The sequence below is a fragment of the Syngnathoides biaculeatus genome, chromosome 15, assembly GCF_019802595.1.
Source record: "Syngnathoides biaculeatus isolate LvHL_M chromosome 15, ASM1980259v1, whole genome shotgun sequence".
Taxonomy (NCBI): Eukaryota; Metazoa; Chordata; class Actinopteri; order Syngnathiformes; family Syngnathidae; genus Syngnathoides; species Syngnathoides biaculeatus.
This window is the reverse complement of record NC_084654.1, coordinates 6,552,769-6,571,138: the sequence shown is the minus strand read 5'-3', so window position 1 is coordinate 6,571,138 and position 18,370 is coordinate 6,552,769. Positions and strand designations below refer to the sequence as shown.

Sequence of the window (18,370 nt, the reverse complement as noted above, 5' to 3'; positions counted from 1 at the left end):
GAGATAACACATAACTATGCAAATTTCTTGGATATCCTTTCACTTACGCTATAGATATCTATAATTTAAAGAACCACTCCCACCACAGTTCTGTTGTACAGCTGTGCCCAAGGCCTCTGTCCTACATTCTTCACCTGCTGTCTTTACCCTGTCCTGTCCCATCCTATCTATCTTGTCCTGACCTTCCCTCACTGGGTGTAGCACGACATTGTTGTTGTACTAGGTATTGGATAGAATTATTAGGTTCCTCATCTTGTTTACAGCTAGTGTTGCAGTTGTAGTAGTCTTGTCTAGTCTGGTAGTCTGCTGTCTTCCTCGATTATTTTGTTACCTTTTCACCCCCCTCCTTTTTTTTTTGTTTCTGCCACTCCCCTTTCAAAACTTTGTTCGACTGAATGACAATAATTCTCAATAAATATGAATCAGCATACGAAGAAACCCAAGTGGCATGTTATGAAGTCCACTGTGACACAGTAAAACTGTTCTGGCATAAAATGAATACAGATCCTCCTATCTGCTTGACCTAACAGCCGAACAGGCCAAAAAAAAAATAAATAGATAGGCGTAACAAAGAGATAACTTGTACCACGAGGCACAATGTAATAACTACCCCACATGTGTATGAGGTAATCACTAGCAATTGGTTGACCATTCATTGTTTACACAGATGTATCATTACCCAATGCTTAACCTGCGTCTGCTGCATTCCACCCTGAGGTTTTCCAACAATGGCAACCGACGAACGCCGACTCAACCTGAAGAGGGAAGTTGGGATTATCGGAGCAGTATCTTTCATTGCTGGGACCATGATGGGCTCTGGGATCTTCATCTCACCCCAGTTTGTGATTTCCACCATTGGCAGTCCGGGGGTCAGCCTCGTTATATGGGCAGCCTGTGGGCTGATAGCCATGCTGGGGGGGCTCTGCTATGCTGAATTGGGAACAGTAATTCCAGAATCCGGCGGAGAATATATCTACATGCTAAGGACAGCGGGGAAAGTGGTGGCCTTCATGTTTGTCTTCAGCTTTGTGACTGTCATGAGACCTGCAAGCGCCACCGGAATTGCGCTCAGCTTTGCCGAATTTGTCGTGGCTCCTTTTTACACCAGCTGTGCCGCTCCACCGCTGGTGCTCAAGTGTGTTGCTGCAGGAGCCATCATCGTTCTGGTTTTGGTGAACTGTCTGAGTACCCGACTGGCCACCATCATTCAGGTGGTCTCTATGGTGGTCAAAATGCTGGCAATGGCTGTGATCATACTGGGAGGAGTGGTGATGCTTTTCCACAAAGGCACTGGGAACTTTGAGAACCCTTTTCAAGGAAGCGATTTACGTGTCGGATCCTTTGGCATTGCTTTCTATCAGGGTTTGTGGTCCTATGATGGCTGGAACACTTTGAATTATGTAACTGAGGAGCTCAAAAATCCAGAGGTAAGACTTATTTTTACCTTTTCCTCTGTAGAAATCAGACCAAAACGATTCACACCTAGCTAAGTTTTATCTGTTACTAGTTTTTGTTTTTTTGTTTTTTTTTGGGGGGGGGGTTAAAATTTTTGGTTCAGAACTACTGAATTAAAATGACAAAAATATTGTTCTGTAGTTACCAGAGTTAGCAAACCTGTATTCATGTGCCACCTTGAAAACAACTCAAGTTAAAGTGCAACCAAACCCATGTTTGTGTTTGTTTTTTAGCTACATTAAAATATATTGAAGTACTGAAAATGTAAGAAGACTGAGACTAGAGATATGACTTTAAAACTCTGTGACCATTTTGCACATTTATTTTTATTAGTAGTCATATTATTGGTGTCCAATTAATGTTGTTAGAATTATTATTTATTAGTGGTGAGGATATTTTTGGGTTGTCTGCCAAATGGTCTAAAATGTTTAATCAAATTTCAGAAGGACATCTCCAAAATTAGGGGATGGGCTCAGCCCCCACAAAGTACTTTGACCTAGACCAGCGGTCGGCAACCTTTGACACCGAAAGAGCCATTTGAACCCGGTTTCCACGGAAAAGAAAACACTGGGAGCCGCACATCTAAAATGAAGAAAAAAAAAAAACTTCTACTACTTTACCGCAGCATGTTTCTCCATTGGCTTTGCCGGGCTTGAAAGTCGCTCAAAATAGACGGCGTTTCAGCGGGTATACCCGCTTCCGCAGTGTGACGTCTATTTTGAGCGACGAAAAAATAATAAATAATTTAATTAATATTTTAATATTTCAAGATCACAATCTTCAAATTTAGAACTAAAATAATATAAAAACTAACACAAATAAAACGCACTTCAATTAAATACAAAAAAATTTTTTGTAATTTATTTTCCCAAGCCAATCAGAGCCGCATTATAAGGATGAAAGAGCCGCATGAGGCTCCGGAGCCGCGGGTTGCCGACTGCTGACCTAGTCTCACCCCTGACTGTGAGGCAATGATGAAACAGATGGGATCTGCCACCTGCGGCCTATTTCAAATGTTTAGTGATGCTGCTGAGGTCTAGCACAACAGCCGTGGATTGCCTGCCTCTTTCCGCGAGGAAGAGTAGGGAAATAATTTATACCGGGGGACTGGAGCATGTCCCACGGCTCTTGGCCGCTTATGTAAAATCATTTAGCGGCTACAGAAGCACCTTGTCCGCCGAATTTCAAAGGAGGTCCTAGGTTTTAGGGAGGCCACTTTTCTGCAGCCCGTGAAAGTGCGTTGTCTAAGCAGCTGAAAATGAAGACTGTGAGTGTATTTGATTGACAGGAGAGATGCCATTTTCTGAGCTCTCGGCGCACACCGTCTGCATGCTGAAACAATGTCTCAATTCTTTACTATTTTGTGGCCTGATTTAAAAAAAAAAAAATGCAATTCTTGAATATCACGGATGTTCACTGGACTTCTGTGATGTGTCCAATTTACAAGACATTTTTCCTCCTCTTTGGTTGCACTTTAATAAATGGTGAAAATGTAAAATATTCAAGAGTTAATTAAAAATGTTTGTTTTATATATTTCAAATTATTTTTTAATACTGTAGTATGTTTGATAATTTCACATTAAAATAATTAAAAAGAAAATACAATGATTCACCCAGTTGTATTAGTCATAATAAAGGCTAAATGTCTTTTTTTAGTAATACACTACATCAATTAACCAATTATTTAAGAGAGATAAATGATGAAAAACTCAATGCAAAATTGATAAATCTATTTTAGTTACCCAAATGTATGGATAATCGACTAGTGCAACAAATATTTGACTGTCTGTAACCATACTTTGCCCACCGCTAATATACAGTACTGTAATCTATTTGTACGTACAGTATTCAGTAGTTTGTTTTCCAAAAGCTTCTCAAACCAAACATATTTACATCTCAATATGGACATATCGGATGCTCAAAAAGGTACTTGATTTGAATGCTCACTCAGGGAATAGCCAAACTGTGGTGACAGGTCAAGCCCAACACTGTAATATCTCATCTTTTGCAGATAATACTCAACATTCATGTCAAATGAGTTAGGGATTGAAATTATTTTGGCCTTACTGATGTGTTAATATTACCTTCATGTTCCACTTGTATCCTTTTGCCTCCCCTGATGGTTTTCTCCAGGAATCTTTTACCAGCTTTTTTTCCCCTTCTTCTTATGTAATCAAGACATACACGAGCTTCTCGCGTGCTGAGTCACATTCCGATAAGACACTCTGTCTGTGGACATAAACATTTACGAGGAAAGAGGTGTAAAGTTTGACAGAACTGACCTTGATGTTTCTTCTCATTCTTTAGTTAGTTTTGTCCTTTGCTCGAAACAGACAGGACCTGATAATTGGAGGACCAAGACTATTTTTGTGCTATCTAATCCGATCGATGCAAGCCAGAAGCTATGGAACTGAAAAGGGAAATCGGGTTGATGGCTGGCGTGGCTTTTATTTCAGGAACCACGATCGGATCCGGTATATTCATGTCACTGGAGTCTGTTCTGGCCTAAACCAGAGGTCCTGGAGCAAGCTTGTTGATCTGGGCCCTGCCCATGTTTGCGGCGTTGTCCTACACCGAACTTGGAACCGTTCTCTCTGAGTCTGGGGGCGAATTGTTTTACATCCTCCAGATCCACGGGCCACGTTCTGCTTTCTTTGCAGCGATTGCGTTCACCCTGGTCGTCAAGCATTTTGGCATTGCTGCAGTGTCAATTAGCATAGTAAAGTATGCAACAGCCCCACTTTTATAGTGGATGTGATCTCCCACAGCTTCTGGTGAAGTGCGTGGAAGCTGTGGCAATACTGACTGTTGCTATCATAAACATCTTGAATGTACGCCTTGCTGTCGGAATCCAAGTCATCTTCCTGATGGCCAAAGTTCTAACGTTTGACACTTAATGTCATTGGAGTAATTGTGGCACTCACGCAGAAGCCAAGGGTGTCTTTGTGCAAAACTTGAATGTAGTTGATGCATTTCAGGGCAGTCAGTATTCCTTTACCATGATCGGAATGGCTTCTTATCAAGAACCGTGGTCATATTCTCCCTGGTACAACTTAAATTATGTCATTGATAACTGAAGCAACTGGAGGTGAGGCCGGAAATAAGTGTGGATTTTACATCAGTATTGTGGTAATAATTTTGCTGATGTGTTATTAAGTTAAGCTTTCATTCAATTGGAGAAATGATCCAACATGAGTCTTTACATGAAATTGACTATCAATGGTAAATAACAAGGGGAATTATGGTTTACAGTATATACCAAACATTATGGGATTTCATGGTCTTCTGGTTGAGCCATTCTTTCATTTATTTTTTTGCTTGTTTAAAAAGGACACACACTAAAAATAAATGAATGAATGCAGAATCTGTCTACAGAATACATAATTCTAGTGCTATTGGTGGATTGAGTTTATGGTGCTTGAGCAGCTCCGGAAATGGGTTACAGGAACATTTATGGACATGGGTGAGCGACAGCCAATCAAAGATAATTTTGGGCACTCTGGTCTGGTTACTAGTCAGTTCAATTAGAAAAAAACAACCATTTACATTCACACTTGTGGGCAGTTTCGAGTCTTCAATTAACCTAAGAAATATGTTTTCGGAATGTGGGAGGAAGCGACAGAAAGTCACCACAGTAAGACTGAGCCGAGATGCAAACCTCAAACGTGCGAGGCAGATCTGCTAACCAGTCAGTCCGTTAAAATTGGTTATTGTGATTACAAGGTGTGCAATTAATGATGTACAGTGCTCTGAAAACGTATTGGCTCCTTAAGGACTTTTAAAAACAATTTTTCACATAGTGCTTTCATAGACAAAATAAAACACAGTACACAGCAAACATCCCTAAAATGGGGAGAGAAAAAAACAGAAGCCCGAGGGAATGAAAATAAAATGGAAGTAAAACATGAATAAAACAGGAGTAGGGGCAAATTCATTTTTAAATGGTCACTTTATTTAAGGAGAAAAAAATATTTTTAAAACTACCAGGCCCTGTGTGGAAAGTAATTGCCCCTAAACCCAGTAACTAGTTGGGCAACCCTCAGCACTATCAATTGAAATCAACCACTCACTGTGTAAAACTGGCAATGGGTCATTCACGTCTGTGGAGATAGTTTGGAAAACTCTTCCTGCTTGAATTAATTGGTCATGCCACAACATTTGAATCACATCACCAAAATAAAGAAATGAATAAATAAGAAGTTGACTTGCTGGTGCGTTCTGGATCATCGTCCTGTTACAGAACCCAAGTATGTTTCATCTTGAGTTCACAAACTCATGGCTGAACATTCTTCTTCATAGTTTTCTGTTGAAGAGCAGAATTCATAGTTCCATCAATCACAGCAAGTTGTCCAAGTCCTGCAGAAGAAAAGCAGCCCCAGACCATTGCACTACCTGCTGGGATGATGTCTTTTTGAAAAAAATTATTACATTTACATCAGATTTAAAAACATGTCATCACTCCATAGAATATTCTCCCAAAAGTCATTCTTTTTTTTCATGAAAGTAAAGGCATCTTTAACTTGCACAGGCGACAATCGCGCTGACATTACTGCAGCTGCCCTTCCTCTACATTTCCTGGCCTGTTCTGGTGCCCTTTTTACTTTCCGGAACAAGGTACAAAGCAACAATGGCGACCGAGGAACAGTGTCTGCTAGAACAAGTGGACCTAGATGACGTGTTTAATTATATTGTAAAATCGATCAAGAAAGTGGCAGCATAGGTAAATGAAAGTAAAAGTTTTTTTCGACTTGTCCCGTTAGGGGTCGTGACAGCGTGATATCTCAGATGAACATTCATATTTGTTTGGCACCGTTTTTACGCAGGATGCCCTTCCTGACGCAACCCCTCTTGGGGAGTAGAGGCCCCAGTGAGATACAAACTCATGACCCCTGGTTTACCAAACCAATGCTCTAACCACTGAGCTGTCGCATAAGTAAATGAAAGTCATGGTGGTATTTGGGAACCAAGGGGAAAGCTGTCTACATCATACCATGTGAGTGAAATGGACCAATCACGAGGGATTATCTCACCAGCGTTCTGCGCATGCCGACAATTTGTCTCATGTGGACGTCAAGTGTCGCATAGGGCTGGTCAAGTGATGCAATGCCAGCCCTGTCTGTTGCCGTGGAAGAATAAAGAAGCCTTAAGATGAGTCATGGAAATCTGCCATCAATGCCATTTTTCCCTGCCACTTCCTTATTGTTGAGTTATGAACACCAATCTAACACAAGCAAGGGAGGCATGCAGTTTTTTAGAAGTTGTCCTGAGTTTTGATGTGACCTCCTGGATGAGTCATTGGTGTGCTTTTAGGGTCGTTTTTATCTCCTAGGAAGGTTTACCATTGTTCCACATTTTTTCCATTTGTCGATATTGGCTCTCAAGTGGTTCACGGAAGTCGTAAAGCTTTACCAATGACTTTGTAACCCTTTTCAGACTGAGACTTTATTTCTCAACTGTTCTTGAGTTTCTTTGAATTGTTGCAATCTGTTGCAGCTTTTGTGGATCTTTTAGCAGGTTTATTTTATCAGACAGGTGCTCTTTACATGATTTCTTAATTGAATAAGTCTGGAGGTAATCAGGCTTGCATGTGGTCAGTCTAAATTAACTCAGCTTTCCCCCCAAATTTGCCACAATTAATGACTTAACATGGGGGGATTGGTCTTCCACACAGCTTCAGGTAGCCTTGAAGAGATTTTTTTTTTTTCACCTTAATGAATAAAATCAACCTAAAGAACTGTATTTTATGTTTACTTTGGAGTATTTTGATCCAATATTTATATTGTATGTTTTTAATGGTCTAAAGTAATAAAGTGCAAACTGTACTCTTCAGAAAATAAAAAAAAACTAACAATTTGAGAAGGAGGCAAAAACATTTTATTGGGTGGGATAAAGTTTGAGTTTGTCGCATTGTCCACTTTTTGCCAGTCTCTCTGAAACAGCTCAAATGGGATTACATTTGAATTTTTCAAGTCTGATTCCATTCCTTGTGTTCTTTTTTCTACTGTATTGCAGGTGAATCTTCCGAGAGCAGTAATCATTGCAATCGCAACGGTAACTGGCTTGTATCTGTTGGTGAACGTCAGCTACCTGACAGTAATGACGCCGAAAGAGCTCATTTCATCCAGTGCAGTGGCTGTCACATGGGGGTGAGTAGCACTTGACAAAGATGTCCATTCATCCATCCATTATCTGAGCTGCTCATCCTCACAAGGGTGGCGGCTGCTGACAAAGATATCAGTTCCACAATTAAAGCCAGTCAGTTGGCTTAATCAGAATCAGAATCAGCTTTATTGACCAAGTGTGTAGAAACACACAAGGATCTTGTGTGTGTGAATCTTGCTCTCTTGTTCAGTTTTATTTCTTTGTGAACCATTAAAAGAAGTGTGACAGAATGAATGAGTCTCCAAGCTCCACCTACAGTCATGAACTCATGATCACGTTGGATTAGCGCAATGAGCGCCATATGCATAAGTCGAAGATGGAGTCTAAAAATAGACCCGGATGTGCAAGGATGGATAGATAAAAGTAGGAAACCGGATGTCGATTATTGCAATGGATAAATGTATCAAGCGGCACGGTTGTGCAGCAGGAAAGCATTGGCCTCACAGTTCTAAGGACCTGGGTTCAACCCCGGCCCCACCTGTGTGGAGTTTGCATGTTCTCCCCGTGCCTGTGTGGATTTTCTCCGGGCACTCTGGTTTCCTCTCACATCCCAAAAACATCCATTCATTGGAGACTCTAAATTGCACTCAGGTGTGATTGTGAGTGTAGCTGTTGTTTGTCTCCATGTACCCTGCGATTGGCTGGCAACCAGTTCAGGGTGTACCCCCGCATCCTCCCCGATGATAGCGAGGAGAGGGTACAACACTCCTGCCACCCTCGTGAGGATAAGCGGCTCAGAAATTGAATGGATGGATACAGGTTTTAATACATCTTCACATACATACTCTAGTAAAAGTAAAAAGTATGGTACCATTTGAAGTACTCTGACAAGTACAGTTCATTGAAAATTTTACTTGAGTAAATGTAACAGACTAATTGCGGAGTATTGCTACCCACCACTGATTTTAGTAGAAGTACAACCAAAAGATGTTGAGTCTTTGTCCTAAAAAATCATTACACGGATAGATTTGATAGAAGGTTTTGAAATCGTTTTCCATGGCTTTTGGTGATGTGTATGGTGTGAGCTATTCAGTTCCAATCACAACTTTAATTTCATTATGATAATATTTTAATACTGCAGTAATAAGGGTCGGAAATGTATGGTGTTGAACTAAGCTTTGCAGTGAACTTGAGCCCACTTCCCCCTCATCACAGGAACAAAGTGTTGGGATCCTGGGGGTGGATCATGTCAATAGCTGCAGCTTTGTCGGCTTTTGGCTCACTAAATGGGACGTTCTTCAGCGGTGGACGAGTGTGCTTTGTTGCTGCACGTGAAGGACATATGGTGAGAATCCTGCAGTCTTTGCAAAGATAAAATATTTCCCATTTTTCCGCAGTCGAAAATAGTTCTCAATTTAGTAATAAAACGTATGTCTATGATGCTTCTTCTTTTCCTTTCGGCTTGTCCCGTTAGGGGTCGCCACTGCGTGTCATCTTTTTCCATCTAGGCCTATCTCGTGCATCTTCCTCTCTAACCTGTCCTCATCTCCTCCCTCAGTACATCCATCAACCTTTTCTTTGGTCTTCCTCTCACTCTTTTTGCTGACAGCGCCATCCTCAGCACCCTTCTACCAATATATTTACTCTCTGAACATGTCCAAACCTCTAAGTCTGCTCTCTCTAAACTTGTCTCCAAAACATCCAACTTTGGCTGGCCCTCTAATGAGCTCATTTCTAATCATCTCCAACCTGCTCACTCCGAGCGAGAACCTCAACATCTTCATTTCTGCCACCTCCAGTTCTGCTTCCTGTTGTTTCTTCAGTGCCACCGTCTCTAATCCGTACCTCATGGCCGGCCTCACCACTGTTTTGTAAACTTTGCCCTTCATCCTAGCAGAGACTCTTCTGTCACATAACATACCAGACACCTTTCCCCAGCTGTTCCAACCTGCTTGGACCCGTTTCTTCACTTCCTTACCACACTCACCATTGCTCTGGATTGTTGACTCCAAGTATTTGTCGTCCACTTTTGCCATCTCTTCTCCCTGGAGCTTCACTTTTCCTCCTCCGCCCTTCTCATTCACGTGCATATATTCTTTTTTACTTCGGCTAATCTCATTCCTCTCCTTTCCAGTGCGTACCTCCATCTTTCTAACTGTTCCTCCACCTGTTCCCTACTTTCACTGCAGATCACAATATCTGTGAACAACATGGTCCAAGGAGAATCCAGTCTAACCTTGTCTGTCAGCCTATCCATTACTACCGTAAACAGGAAGGGGCTCAGCGCGGAACCCTGATGCAGTCCCACCTCCACCTTAAATTCTTCTGACACACCAACGGCACACCTTACCGCTGTTCTGCTGACCTCATATATGTCCTGTACTATTCTAACATATTTCTCCGCCACACCAGACTGGCGCATACTGTACCACAGTTCCTCTCTTGGTACTCTGTCAAAGGCTTTCTCTAGGTCTATAAAGATACAATGTAGCTCCTTCTGACTTTTTCTGTTCTTTTCCACGAGCTTCCTCAAGGCAAATAATGCATCTGTGGTACGCTTCCTAGGCATGAAAACATACTGTTCCTCGCAGGTAATTACTTCTGTCCTGAGTCTATCTTCCACTACTCTTTCCTATAACGTCATTGTATGGCTCATCACCTTTATTCCTCTATAGTTTCCACAGCTCTGAACATCAGCTTTGTTCTTAAAAATGGGGACTAGCACACTTTTCCTCCATTATTCTGGCATTCTCTCCCACTAGTATTCGATTGAATAAGTTGGTCAAAAACTCCACAGCCACCTCTCCAAATTACTTCCATACCGTTACTGGTATGTAATCAGGACCAACTGTCTTTCCATTTTTTATTCTGTTCAGTTCCTTTCTAACTTCTCCCTTACTCATAATTGCCACTTCCTGGTCTTCTCTTCCTTCTCTCCCATTTTCTTCATTCATTCACTTATCAAAGTACTCTTTCCATCTACTTAGCACACTACTGGCACCAGTCAACATATTTCCATCGCTATCCTTAATCACTTTTATTTGCTTCACATCCTTCCCATCTCTATCCCTCTGTCTGGCTAACCTGTAGATCCTTTTCTCCTTCTTTCGTATCCAACCTGGAGTACATGTCGTCATATGCCTTTTGTTTAGCTTTCTCCATCTCTACCTTTGCTCTTCGTCGCCTCTCAATGTATTCCTTACGCCTCTCCTCAGTCCTCTCCCACTTCTTCTTTGCTAATCTCTTTCCTTGGGTGACTTCCTGTATTTTGGGGTTCCACCACCAAGTTTCCTTCTCCCTTTTCCTACCAGAAGGCACGCAAGTACTCTCCTGTGTCCCTCTCTAAGTACATTGGCAGTAGTATTGCAGTCTTCTGGGAGCTCTTCCTATCCATCTAGAGCCTGTCTCACCTCTTTCCAGAATGCCATACAACATTCTTCCTTTCTAAACTTCCACCACCTGATTCTCTCCTCTATCTTTGTCTTCTTAATCTTCCTACCCGCTACCAGAGTCATTCCTACACACCACCATCCTATGCTGTTGAGCTACATTCTCCCCCACCACTACCTTACAATCAGTAACCTCCTTCAGATTAAATTGTCTGCACAAAATATAATCCACCTGGGGGCTTCTACCTCCGCTCTTGTAGGTCACTCTATGTTCCTGTCTCTTCTGGAAATAAGTGTTCACCACTGCCAATTCCATCCTTTTTGCGAAGTCCACCACCAGCTGCCCCTCAAAGTTCCTTTGCTGAATGCCGTACTTACCCATCACTTCTTCATCGCCCCAGTTTCCTTCACCAACATGTCCATTGAAATCTGTACCAGTCACAACTCTCTCTCTCTCTGGGATGCTCAGGACTACTTCGTCGAGTTCCTTCCAGAATTTCTCTTTCAACTTGAGGTCACATCCTAATCACATCATACACAATACTCTCAATTTTAAATTTCAGCCTCATCACTCAATCTGATACTCTTTTGACCTCTAAGACATTCTTAGCCAGCTCTTCCTTTAAAATAACCCCTACTCCATTTCTCTTGCTTTCTACTCTATGGTAAAATAATTTAAACCCTCCTCCTAAGCTTCTAGCCTTACTCCATTCCCACTTGCTCTATTGGATGCACAATATATCAACCTTTCTCCTGATCATCATGTCAACTAACCCCTGAGCTTTTCCTGTCATAGTCCCAACATTCAAAGTCCCTACACACAGCTGTAGGGTTTGTGCATTCCTCTTCTTCTTCCGCAGACTAAGACGCTTTCCTCCTCTTTTTTTGTCTTTGACCTACATTATCTGAATTTCTACCTTCGCCTTGCAGATTAACTTTGCCGGGAGCGCACAGGAATTGTTCCCCCCTTTGGGCTGGAGATAGTCAAAACAAGTAATCAAATAAACAACACAGCACATAAGATACACAATTCACATACTACCTAATCTATGTTAAGTCAGATAAAAGCAATCAAATAAACATAGTCAGCACATAAGGTACACAAATCACATACTACCTGCGTGAAAATGTAATGGATATTGTGATTTAAATATGTGTATGGAAGGGATTCAAACCACAACGGACCTCTCTCTAGTAGTTGGTTGAGTCCACGTTCGATGTTTGGTCCTTGTTGTATACTCTGCATAGGTAATGTTGTTAGCACGCTAGGCTCACTTAGGCCGAGCAGCTTCAACGCAAACAATACAGCACCAATTTGGGTACTATGATGTCCTAATATAAGACTTGTTAAATTTCCTATAATTCACTCACAGCCCTCATTGTCCATGTTATGAAGTTAGTCACGTTCGATGTTTCTTCAACAGCACAGTTTGATCACAAACGCGTCTCGTTGTTAGCCAGGTAACTAAGGTGGTTTGGGCCTATAAGCAAGCTTAAGTTGACGTTTTTACTTGCCCAGCTTCTTACTAAATACTCTGTGTCTATGATGCTTGCTGTGGTCAAAATATCCAAAACATCAAGAGTTTGTCATGATGAAATCTGCCCATTTTCCAGGGTCTCATCTAAGTGAATCCAGGCCTTATCTCGCACTATGCAGTATTTTTTCAGTGTTGGGGAGTAACTAATTATGTATTGTTTGAAATGTGTAACTAATGTCATTGAATTTACAAAATGTCTGCAATTGTAATTCATTACATTACTGGGACAAATTCCATCCATCCATCTATTTTCCAAGCCGGCTATCCTCACAAAGGGGGCGGGATTGCCGGAGCGTTTGTGTAGTTCAATTAAAGTTGGTTTCTGTAATCTCTATGATTATCAATTAATTGCATTTTTTTCCTCCATATCACTTCCTTCCATAGATCAGGCTTGTGATTGGCTGTCTCAGGTCACGTGGCACTCTGCCGTCGAATCAAATATGAATAGGATGTTTCCAATTTTGTCCCTCATCCGCCATCGTATGGTGCAGTTTATTTTTTTTTTTTTTGTTTCGAAAGGGTTAGTGACTAAGCTTTTCGAAACCATGATACTAACAGTTAGTGTCACAGATGAAAGAACATCAACTTTTGAATCGTTTCATCTTTATGATTTTGGACCATTTTTTATGGCACATTCACTTATCTTTTTCAATTCTGGACATTTGTCATTTGGTCAACATTTTACACTGCACAGACCCAAACTTTTAAAATAGGTAAACATTTTCCCCATGATGCATTTCCACACTTAACAGTTGGAAATCCAGTAGTTCTGATGGCACCACTAATAAACAACCACTTCTGTCATTTGACCAAGGCATAGCGATCGAGAAAAAAAAATAAACGGCCTGAACTATCCTTCCTGCTTTGAATGTGTGAACTGTACAGTAAAAACATGAATTAATGTGAAGTATAGTTATAATTTCTCTCGCCAAGATTTACATTATAGTTCAATAGGTATATTTATTCTGACTGTGGAATTCATAGCATGCTATAAACGTGATGTTAGCTAGCATGCTAACATACACCGTTCAAGACAATCCAAGCAAAAATGTTCTTCTTTCCTGTGAAAAACACCCAGTGATGGAAACTTGGATTCAGGCCTTTCGCTTGAGAAGTGACTACTACACCACCAGATAGTTTTGTGCACTTCTTTGACAGCCACGCGATGCTGGATTGATTTGGATTCTCTTTTCAAATCAATCCAAAAAGAAGACCTGACCTCTGGAGACTCAACCCCCAAACACAAATTTTTGACATTGTTATAATTTCAAGTCAGAGATAATTACTAGGTCTCTGCCACCCTGAATTAACTTGGCACCCATTAAAATCAATTGTCTATAATACTCCCTTCTGCAATAATGTTGATGCTCTCCTGTGACAGTACTGTTCGGAAAACTGTATCTTCTGTGCATATTGTTTTTAGCCAGAAATTCTGTCAATGGCTCACGTGCACAGACTGACTCCATCGCCAGCCCTCATTTTCACCACTGTGGTTTCCTTGCTGGTGCTCATCCCAGGAGACTTTCAGAGTATTGTCAACTTCTTCAGGTGAACACAGGTTCCAGATTTCATTCAAATTACAATCAAACAAGCACGTGCTGCCTCTTTGTGTTTTTCTGAAATGTTTTTTTCCCCTTTTGTTTCCAAGTTTCACAGCCTGGTTTTTCTATGCCATCACATTGTCTGGTCTCCTCTACCTCAAGATCAGGAACCCAGAGCTCCCAAGGCCATACAGAGTGAGTGCCACTCATGTAACCTCAAAAAATAAATACTTATACAACACGAAACACAAATGGATGACTCTCAGTACCTGTCCCATTTCCCCCCCTATTCCTTCAGGTTCCCATTGTACTCCCCATACTTGTCCTGATTGCAGCAGTATTCCTTGTGCTGGCCCCCATCATTGACAATCCGCAGATCGAATACCTCTACGTGACTTTATTTATCTTCAGCGGGGTTATCATCTACATACCTTTCATACATTACAAGCTATGCCCAGGCCTGTTAACAAAGTTAACCATATTCCTGCAGCTGTTTTTACAGGTTGCTCCAGCTGAAAAAAACCTGTGATGTGGGTTGAAAGATTTGATTTGAATTTCCTGCCGTTTACTGGCAATTTCAAGTTTTATGTAACTTCAACCTGATTGCAGTGATGTACAAGTTACACTTCTACAAATAATCACAACTATGTACAATTTGGTTGGAACCACCATTCAACTAAAGTCTAACAGACGTCAGATGTCACCCTGCAATGGAAAAACTTACACAGTACATTTAAGAGGCAAGAAGCCTTTTTTTCCACTTGACTTCTTGCTCTTAATCAAACATAGTGATTATCAACATAGCATTTCATTTTGACATTTTGATAATTTTAATAATGTGGTTGTTTTCATTATTTTTCCTGCGGGCAATAAGATGAGCCTCCTAAAAGAGTCACATCTTCTGCACCAAAAACAAAAATGGGATAGGTCTAAAATTGTCTCATGGTCGTTTGAGAGAAGCTCCTCACTGCATCCACTGCAGTTCATTAACTTAATTGCAAAACATTTTACAAGTAGGTTTTCTCTGGGCACTTGGCCTTCCTTACACATTGCAAAAATATGCATATCATTGAAGATGAGTCTAAATTGTCTACAAGTGTAAATGTGAGCGGGAATAGCTGTTTGTTGTTTCTATATGTGCCCTGCAATCAACTGGCAATATCTTGATTTATGAATATTCATTCATTCATCTTTTGTACCGCTTATTCCCACTAGAGTCTCAGGCGTGCCGGAGGCTATCTGAGCTAACTCTGGGCCAGTGGTGGGGTACACACTGTATTAGTTGCAGGGTACATATACACAACCATTCGCACTCACATTCAGACTTACAGGTTTTCAATTAATCTGCCATGCATGTTTTTGGGATGTGGGAGGAAACCGGAGTGCCCAGAGAAAACCCATTCAGGCACATGGAGAACATGTGAACTCCACACAGGAGGGGGCCGGGATTTGAACCCTGGTCTCAGAATTTGCTTGGCAGATGTGCTCACCGGTCATCCCAACGTGCCACATTTATGAATACAGTGTTCTCTCGTTTAACACAAGGATTAAGTTCCAAAAAATACCCACGTTAAGTGAAAACTATATGCAGTAGAGTTTTTTTTTTGTCCAATTTTTAATATTTTTTCATTCATATTTGTTTTCGCTTACAGGATGTGGTTTTTCATTTACAATGTGATTGTTGTTTGTTTTTTTAATTTGTTATATTTTAAGATTGTTAAATCCCTAAGCACACACTTTTCTGACAGGCATTAACATTTCCTCACATTTCTCGGTTAAACACTCAAAATTCAAAGCTTCGTAGATTAAAAAAAAAGTACACCGCTGTATTCTAGAAAGAAACCAAATATCAAAACCTATTTGAGGACAAATAATATATTTAAGAAATACATATCTAAATATCCAGGACCGGGTACAAACAAGCATTTTCCTATAAAAAGAAATATGTATAATTTTTAGAAATAAATTTCATTTTTAAGATCAATCTCCAAGGTTGGACAAATTATTAATAGCGACTCAGGCATATTTGACAGTCCCTCTGGGCGTGCCTCTTTGTCCTGGCACTTGACCCACCTTGGTGCAGGTGTCTTTTTTGCGAGTGAAAAACATAGCTATGGGTAGTCGTTGGCCCCCTTTCTTCTGGGTGAGAAAATTCTAATAAGCATGACATGCCACAGTTTGGGACAGTGGTGCAGCTGGTAAAGCGTTGGGCTCACAGTTCTGAGGTCCTGAGTTCAATCCCAGACCTACCTGTGTGGAGTTTGCATGTTCTCCTGCATGGGTTCCCCCCCCCCCTTTTTTTTTTTTTTACGGAATGACTTTTTAGGTATATGGCGTTGACTGAAATTAAAATGCTGAAGTCATGATTTTTGTGATTTAGAAATGTAAATATTTAGTGGATATACTGTACTGTTGTGTTATATCATTAATTTTTAGCTTATATGATACATTTTAATGTACATCAGAATGAGGGATTTTTCTCTGGAGTCATATGGTGTAAATGTTTAACTTTTTATTCAATAATTGTAATTCACTGTAATGGCGTCATGAAAAAGCATGAATGAGTCACTGTGACACTTTCAAATGTATTGTTTGACACGCAACGGGGAAGAACAGGGATAAACTAGAATCTAGCTATAAAGTCTACCCGCACACATAGTAAGTTTCTTTCGGCTTGTCCCTTTCGGGGTTGCCACGGTGTGTCATCTCAGATGAACGCACATATATGTTTGGCACAATTTTTACACCGGATCCCCTTCCTGACCCAACCCTTCTCAGGGAGTGGAGGCCCCAGTGGGATATGAACCCACAACCCCTGGTTTACCAAACCAGTGCTCTAACCACTGAGCTACGGGGCCTCTAAACCCCGCACACATATACATATGCACATACATATGTGATATACACACACGCACAACAGTACATGTATGCGTTCTGAACAGTTTGATATAGTGCCCACATTTTGGTACGCAGTAATTTACAATAGGTAAATCTATTTACTGTATAAATATCTGATAAATATCGTGAGGACCTGTACTAAGCTGCTCAACCTCATGCCTTGCTATTGAGAGCAGATGTATTATGCTGCTCCTCTGGCATCCCTGCCGACCAAGGTAGGATGCATTCAGAAAATGAGCCAGACATCCGACCTCTACACTCAGTGTGGAGTCCGGACTGTAGCAGAGCAGCACCGGAGGGCAATTCTGAAAACACACCAAGCAGCTGAGACAGACGCTTGCACGTTGTTGCAACTTGGCTAGTTCCACAGACCCTTTTGATATCAAAATCCTCCACCATCCTTCAATCTGGAATTTCTGACTACTTTTGCTTTGGTGTTAAGTATGTCCCAGATGGCAAGCATGTCAGGCGAAAGTACAAGAGTATGTTGTGTCAAGAGTGCCTAACTCCCTCAATGGAAATACAACAAACACGACATCACATTTACGTAGATATCCCACAAATGACAAAAAACAAAGAGCAGGCGACATATTTGGACAACTTGATTTAATTAAACTGAGGAAACTGAATTGAGTGGATTATTACTACTTTTATTGCTGTCGATATGCGACCCTCTCGAAACTTGGTTTCCTAACATCCTGTGGAGCCGACTCTTCAGATTCCGGTGCGAATCTCGCTGTTGTTGCTCTAACCTTAGAAAGCGAGATGTCGAGAGCTACGCAGAACTACAGTACTTAACTGTTTGGGGACTATAATACTGTACTGGGGAATGGGAGAAAAAAAGCAACGTTCTTCAGAAACACTCCCTCCAAAGTCATTACTGACGATTTAAACAGAGGTCTGACAGAAGCTGTGGAGGTTAGTGCATCTCAATAAATTAAAATATGGAAGTCAAGTCAATTTATTTCAGTACTCAAATTATACAAACACTTGGCAGAACACTGAGGGCAAATTCCTAGTTTCTACGTTCAAAATCATTATCATTCCTTTTTTTTTTTTTTTACAACATATTTTACTTTCTAGAGATGTTTGTTTTGTCGTTTACTGTCAAATACAATCCTCAAAATTATAGTTATTTATGAAGTGTACAGTATATACAACATATGTCACGGCTGCTGGGTTAGTCATCGTATAACTTTTGTTTGCTAAGGAGCCATTTATTTAGTATTTCTATTGTCAAGGATGGACCACAGAAGATGGGTGATTCCTACATCAGCTACATTTTTTTAAAAATTATTTTTATGTAACTTTCACTCTTACAAAAAGCAAGAACATTTCTCTTTTGTACTGTAAATATATCAAACTGTGAAACTTGTATCGAGCCCAACTATGAATTTTGTCTGTTGCATACACAAGTTTTATCTTTTTTAGCTGAAAATTTGATGTA

At 40.7% G+C, this 18,370-nt stretch overlaps 1 protein-coding gene across 1 annotated transcript; it reads left to right on the top strand.

The window, feature by feature from the left end:
• Positions 1-720: 720 nt before the first annotated feature.
• LOC133513004 (b(0,+)-type amino acid transporter 1-like) lies at positions 721-17,552 on the top strand. The gene is made up of 6 exons (XM_061843187.1): positions 721-1,427; positions 7,468-7,601; positions 8,773-8,902; positions 13,908-14,032; positions 14,133-14,220; positions 14,324-17,552. The coding sequence occupies exons 1-6, from the start codon at positions 729-731 to the stop codon at positions 14,552-14,554; spliced, it is 1,407 nt and encodes a 468-aa protein (XP_061699171.1). The 5' UTR covers positions 721-728; the 3' UTR covers positions 14,555-17,552.
• Positions 17,553-18,370: the final 818 nt, after the last annotated feature.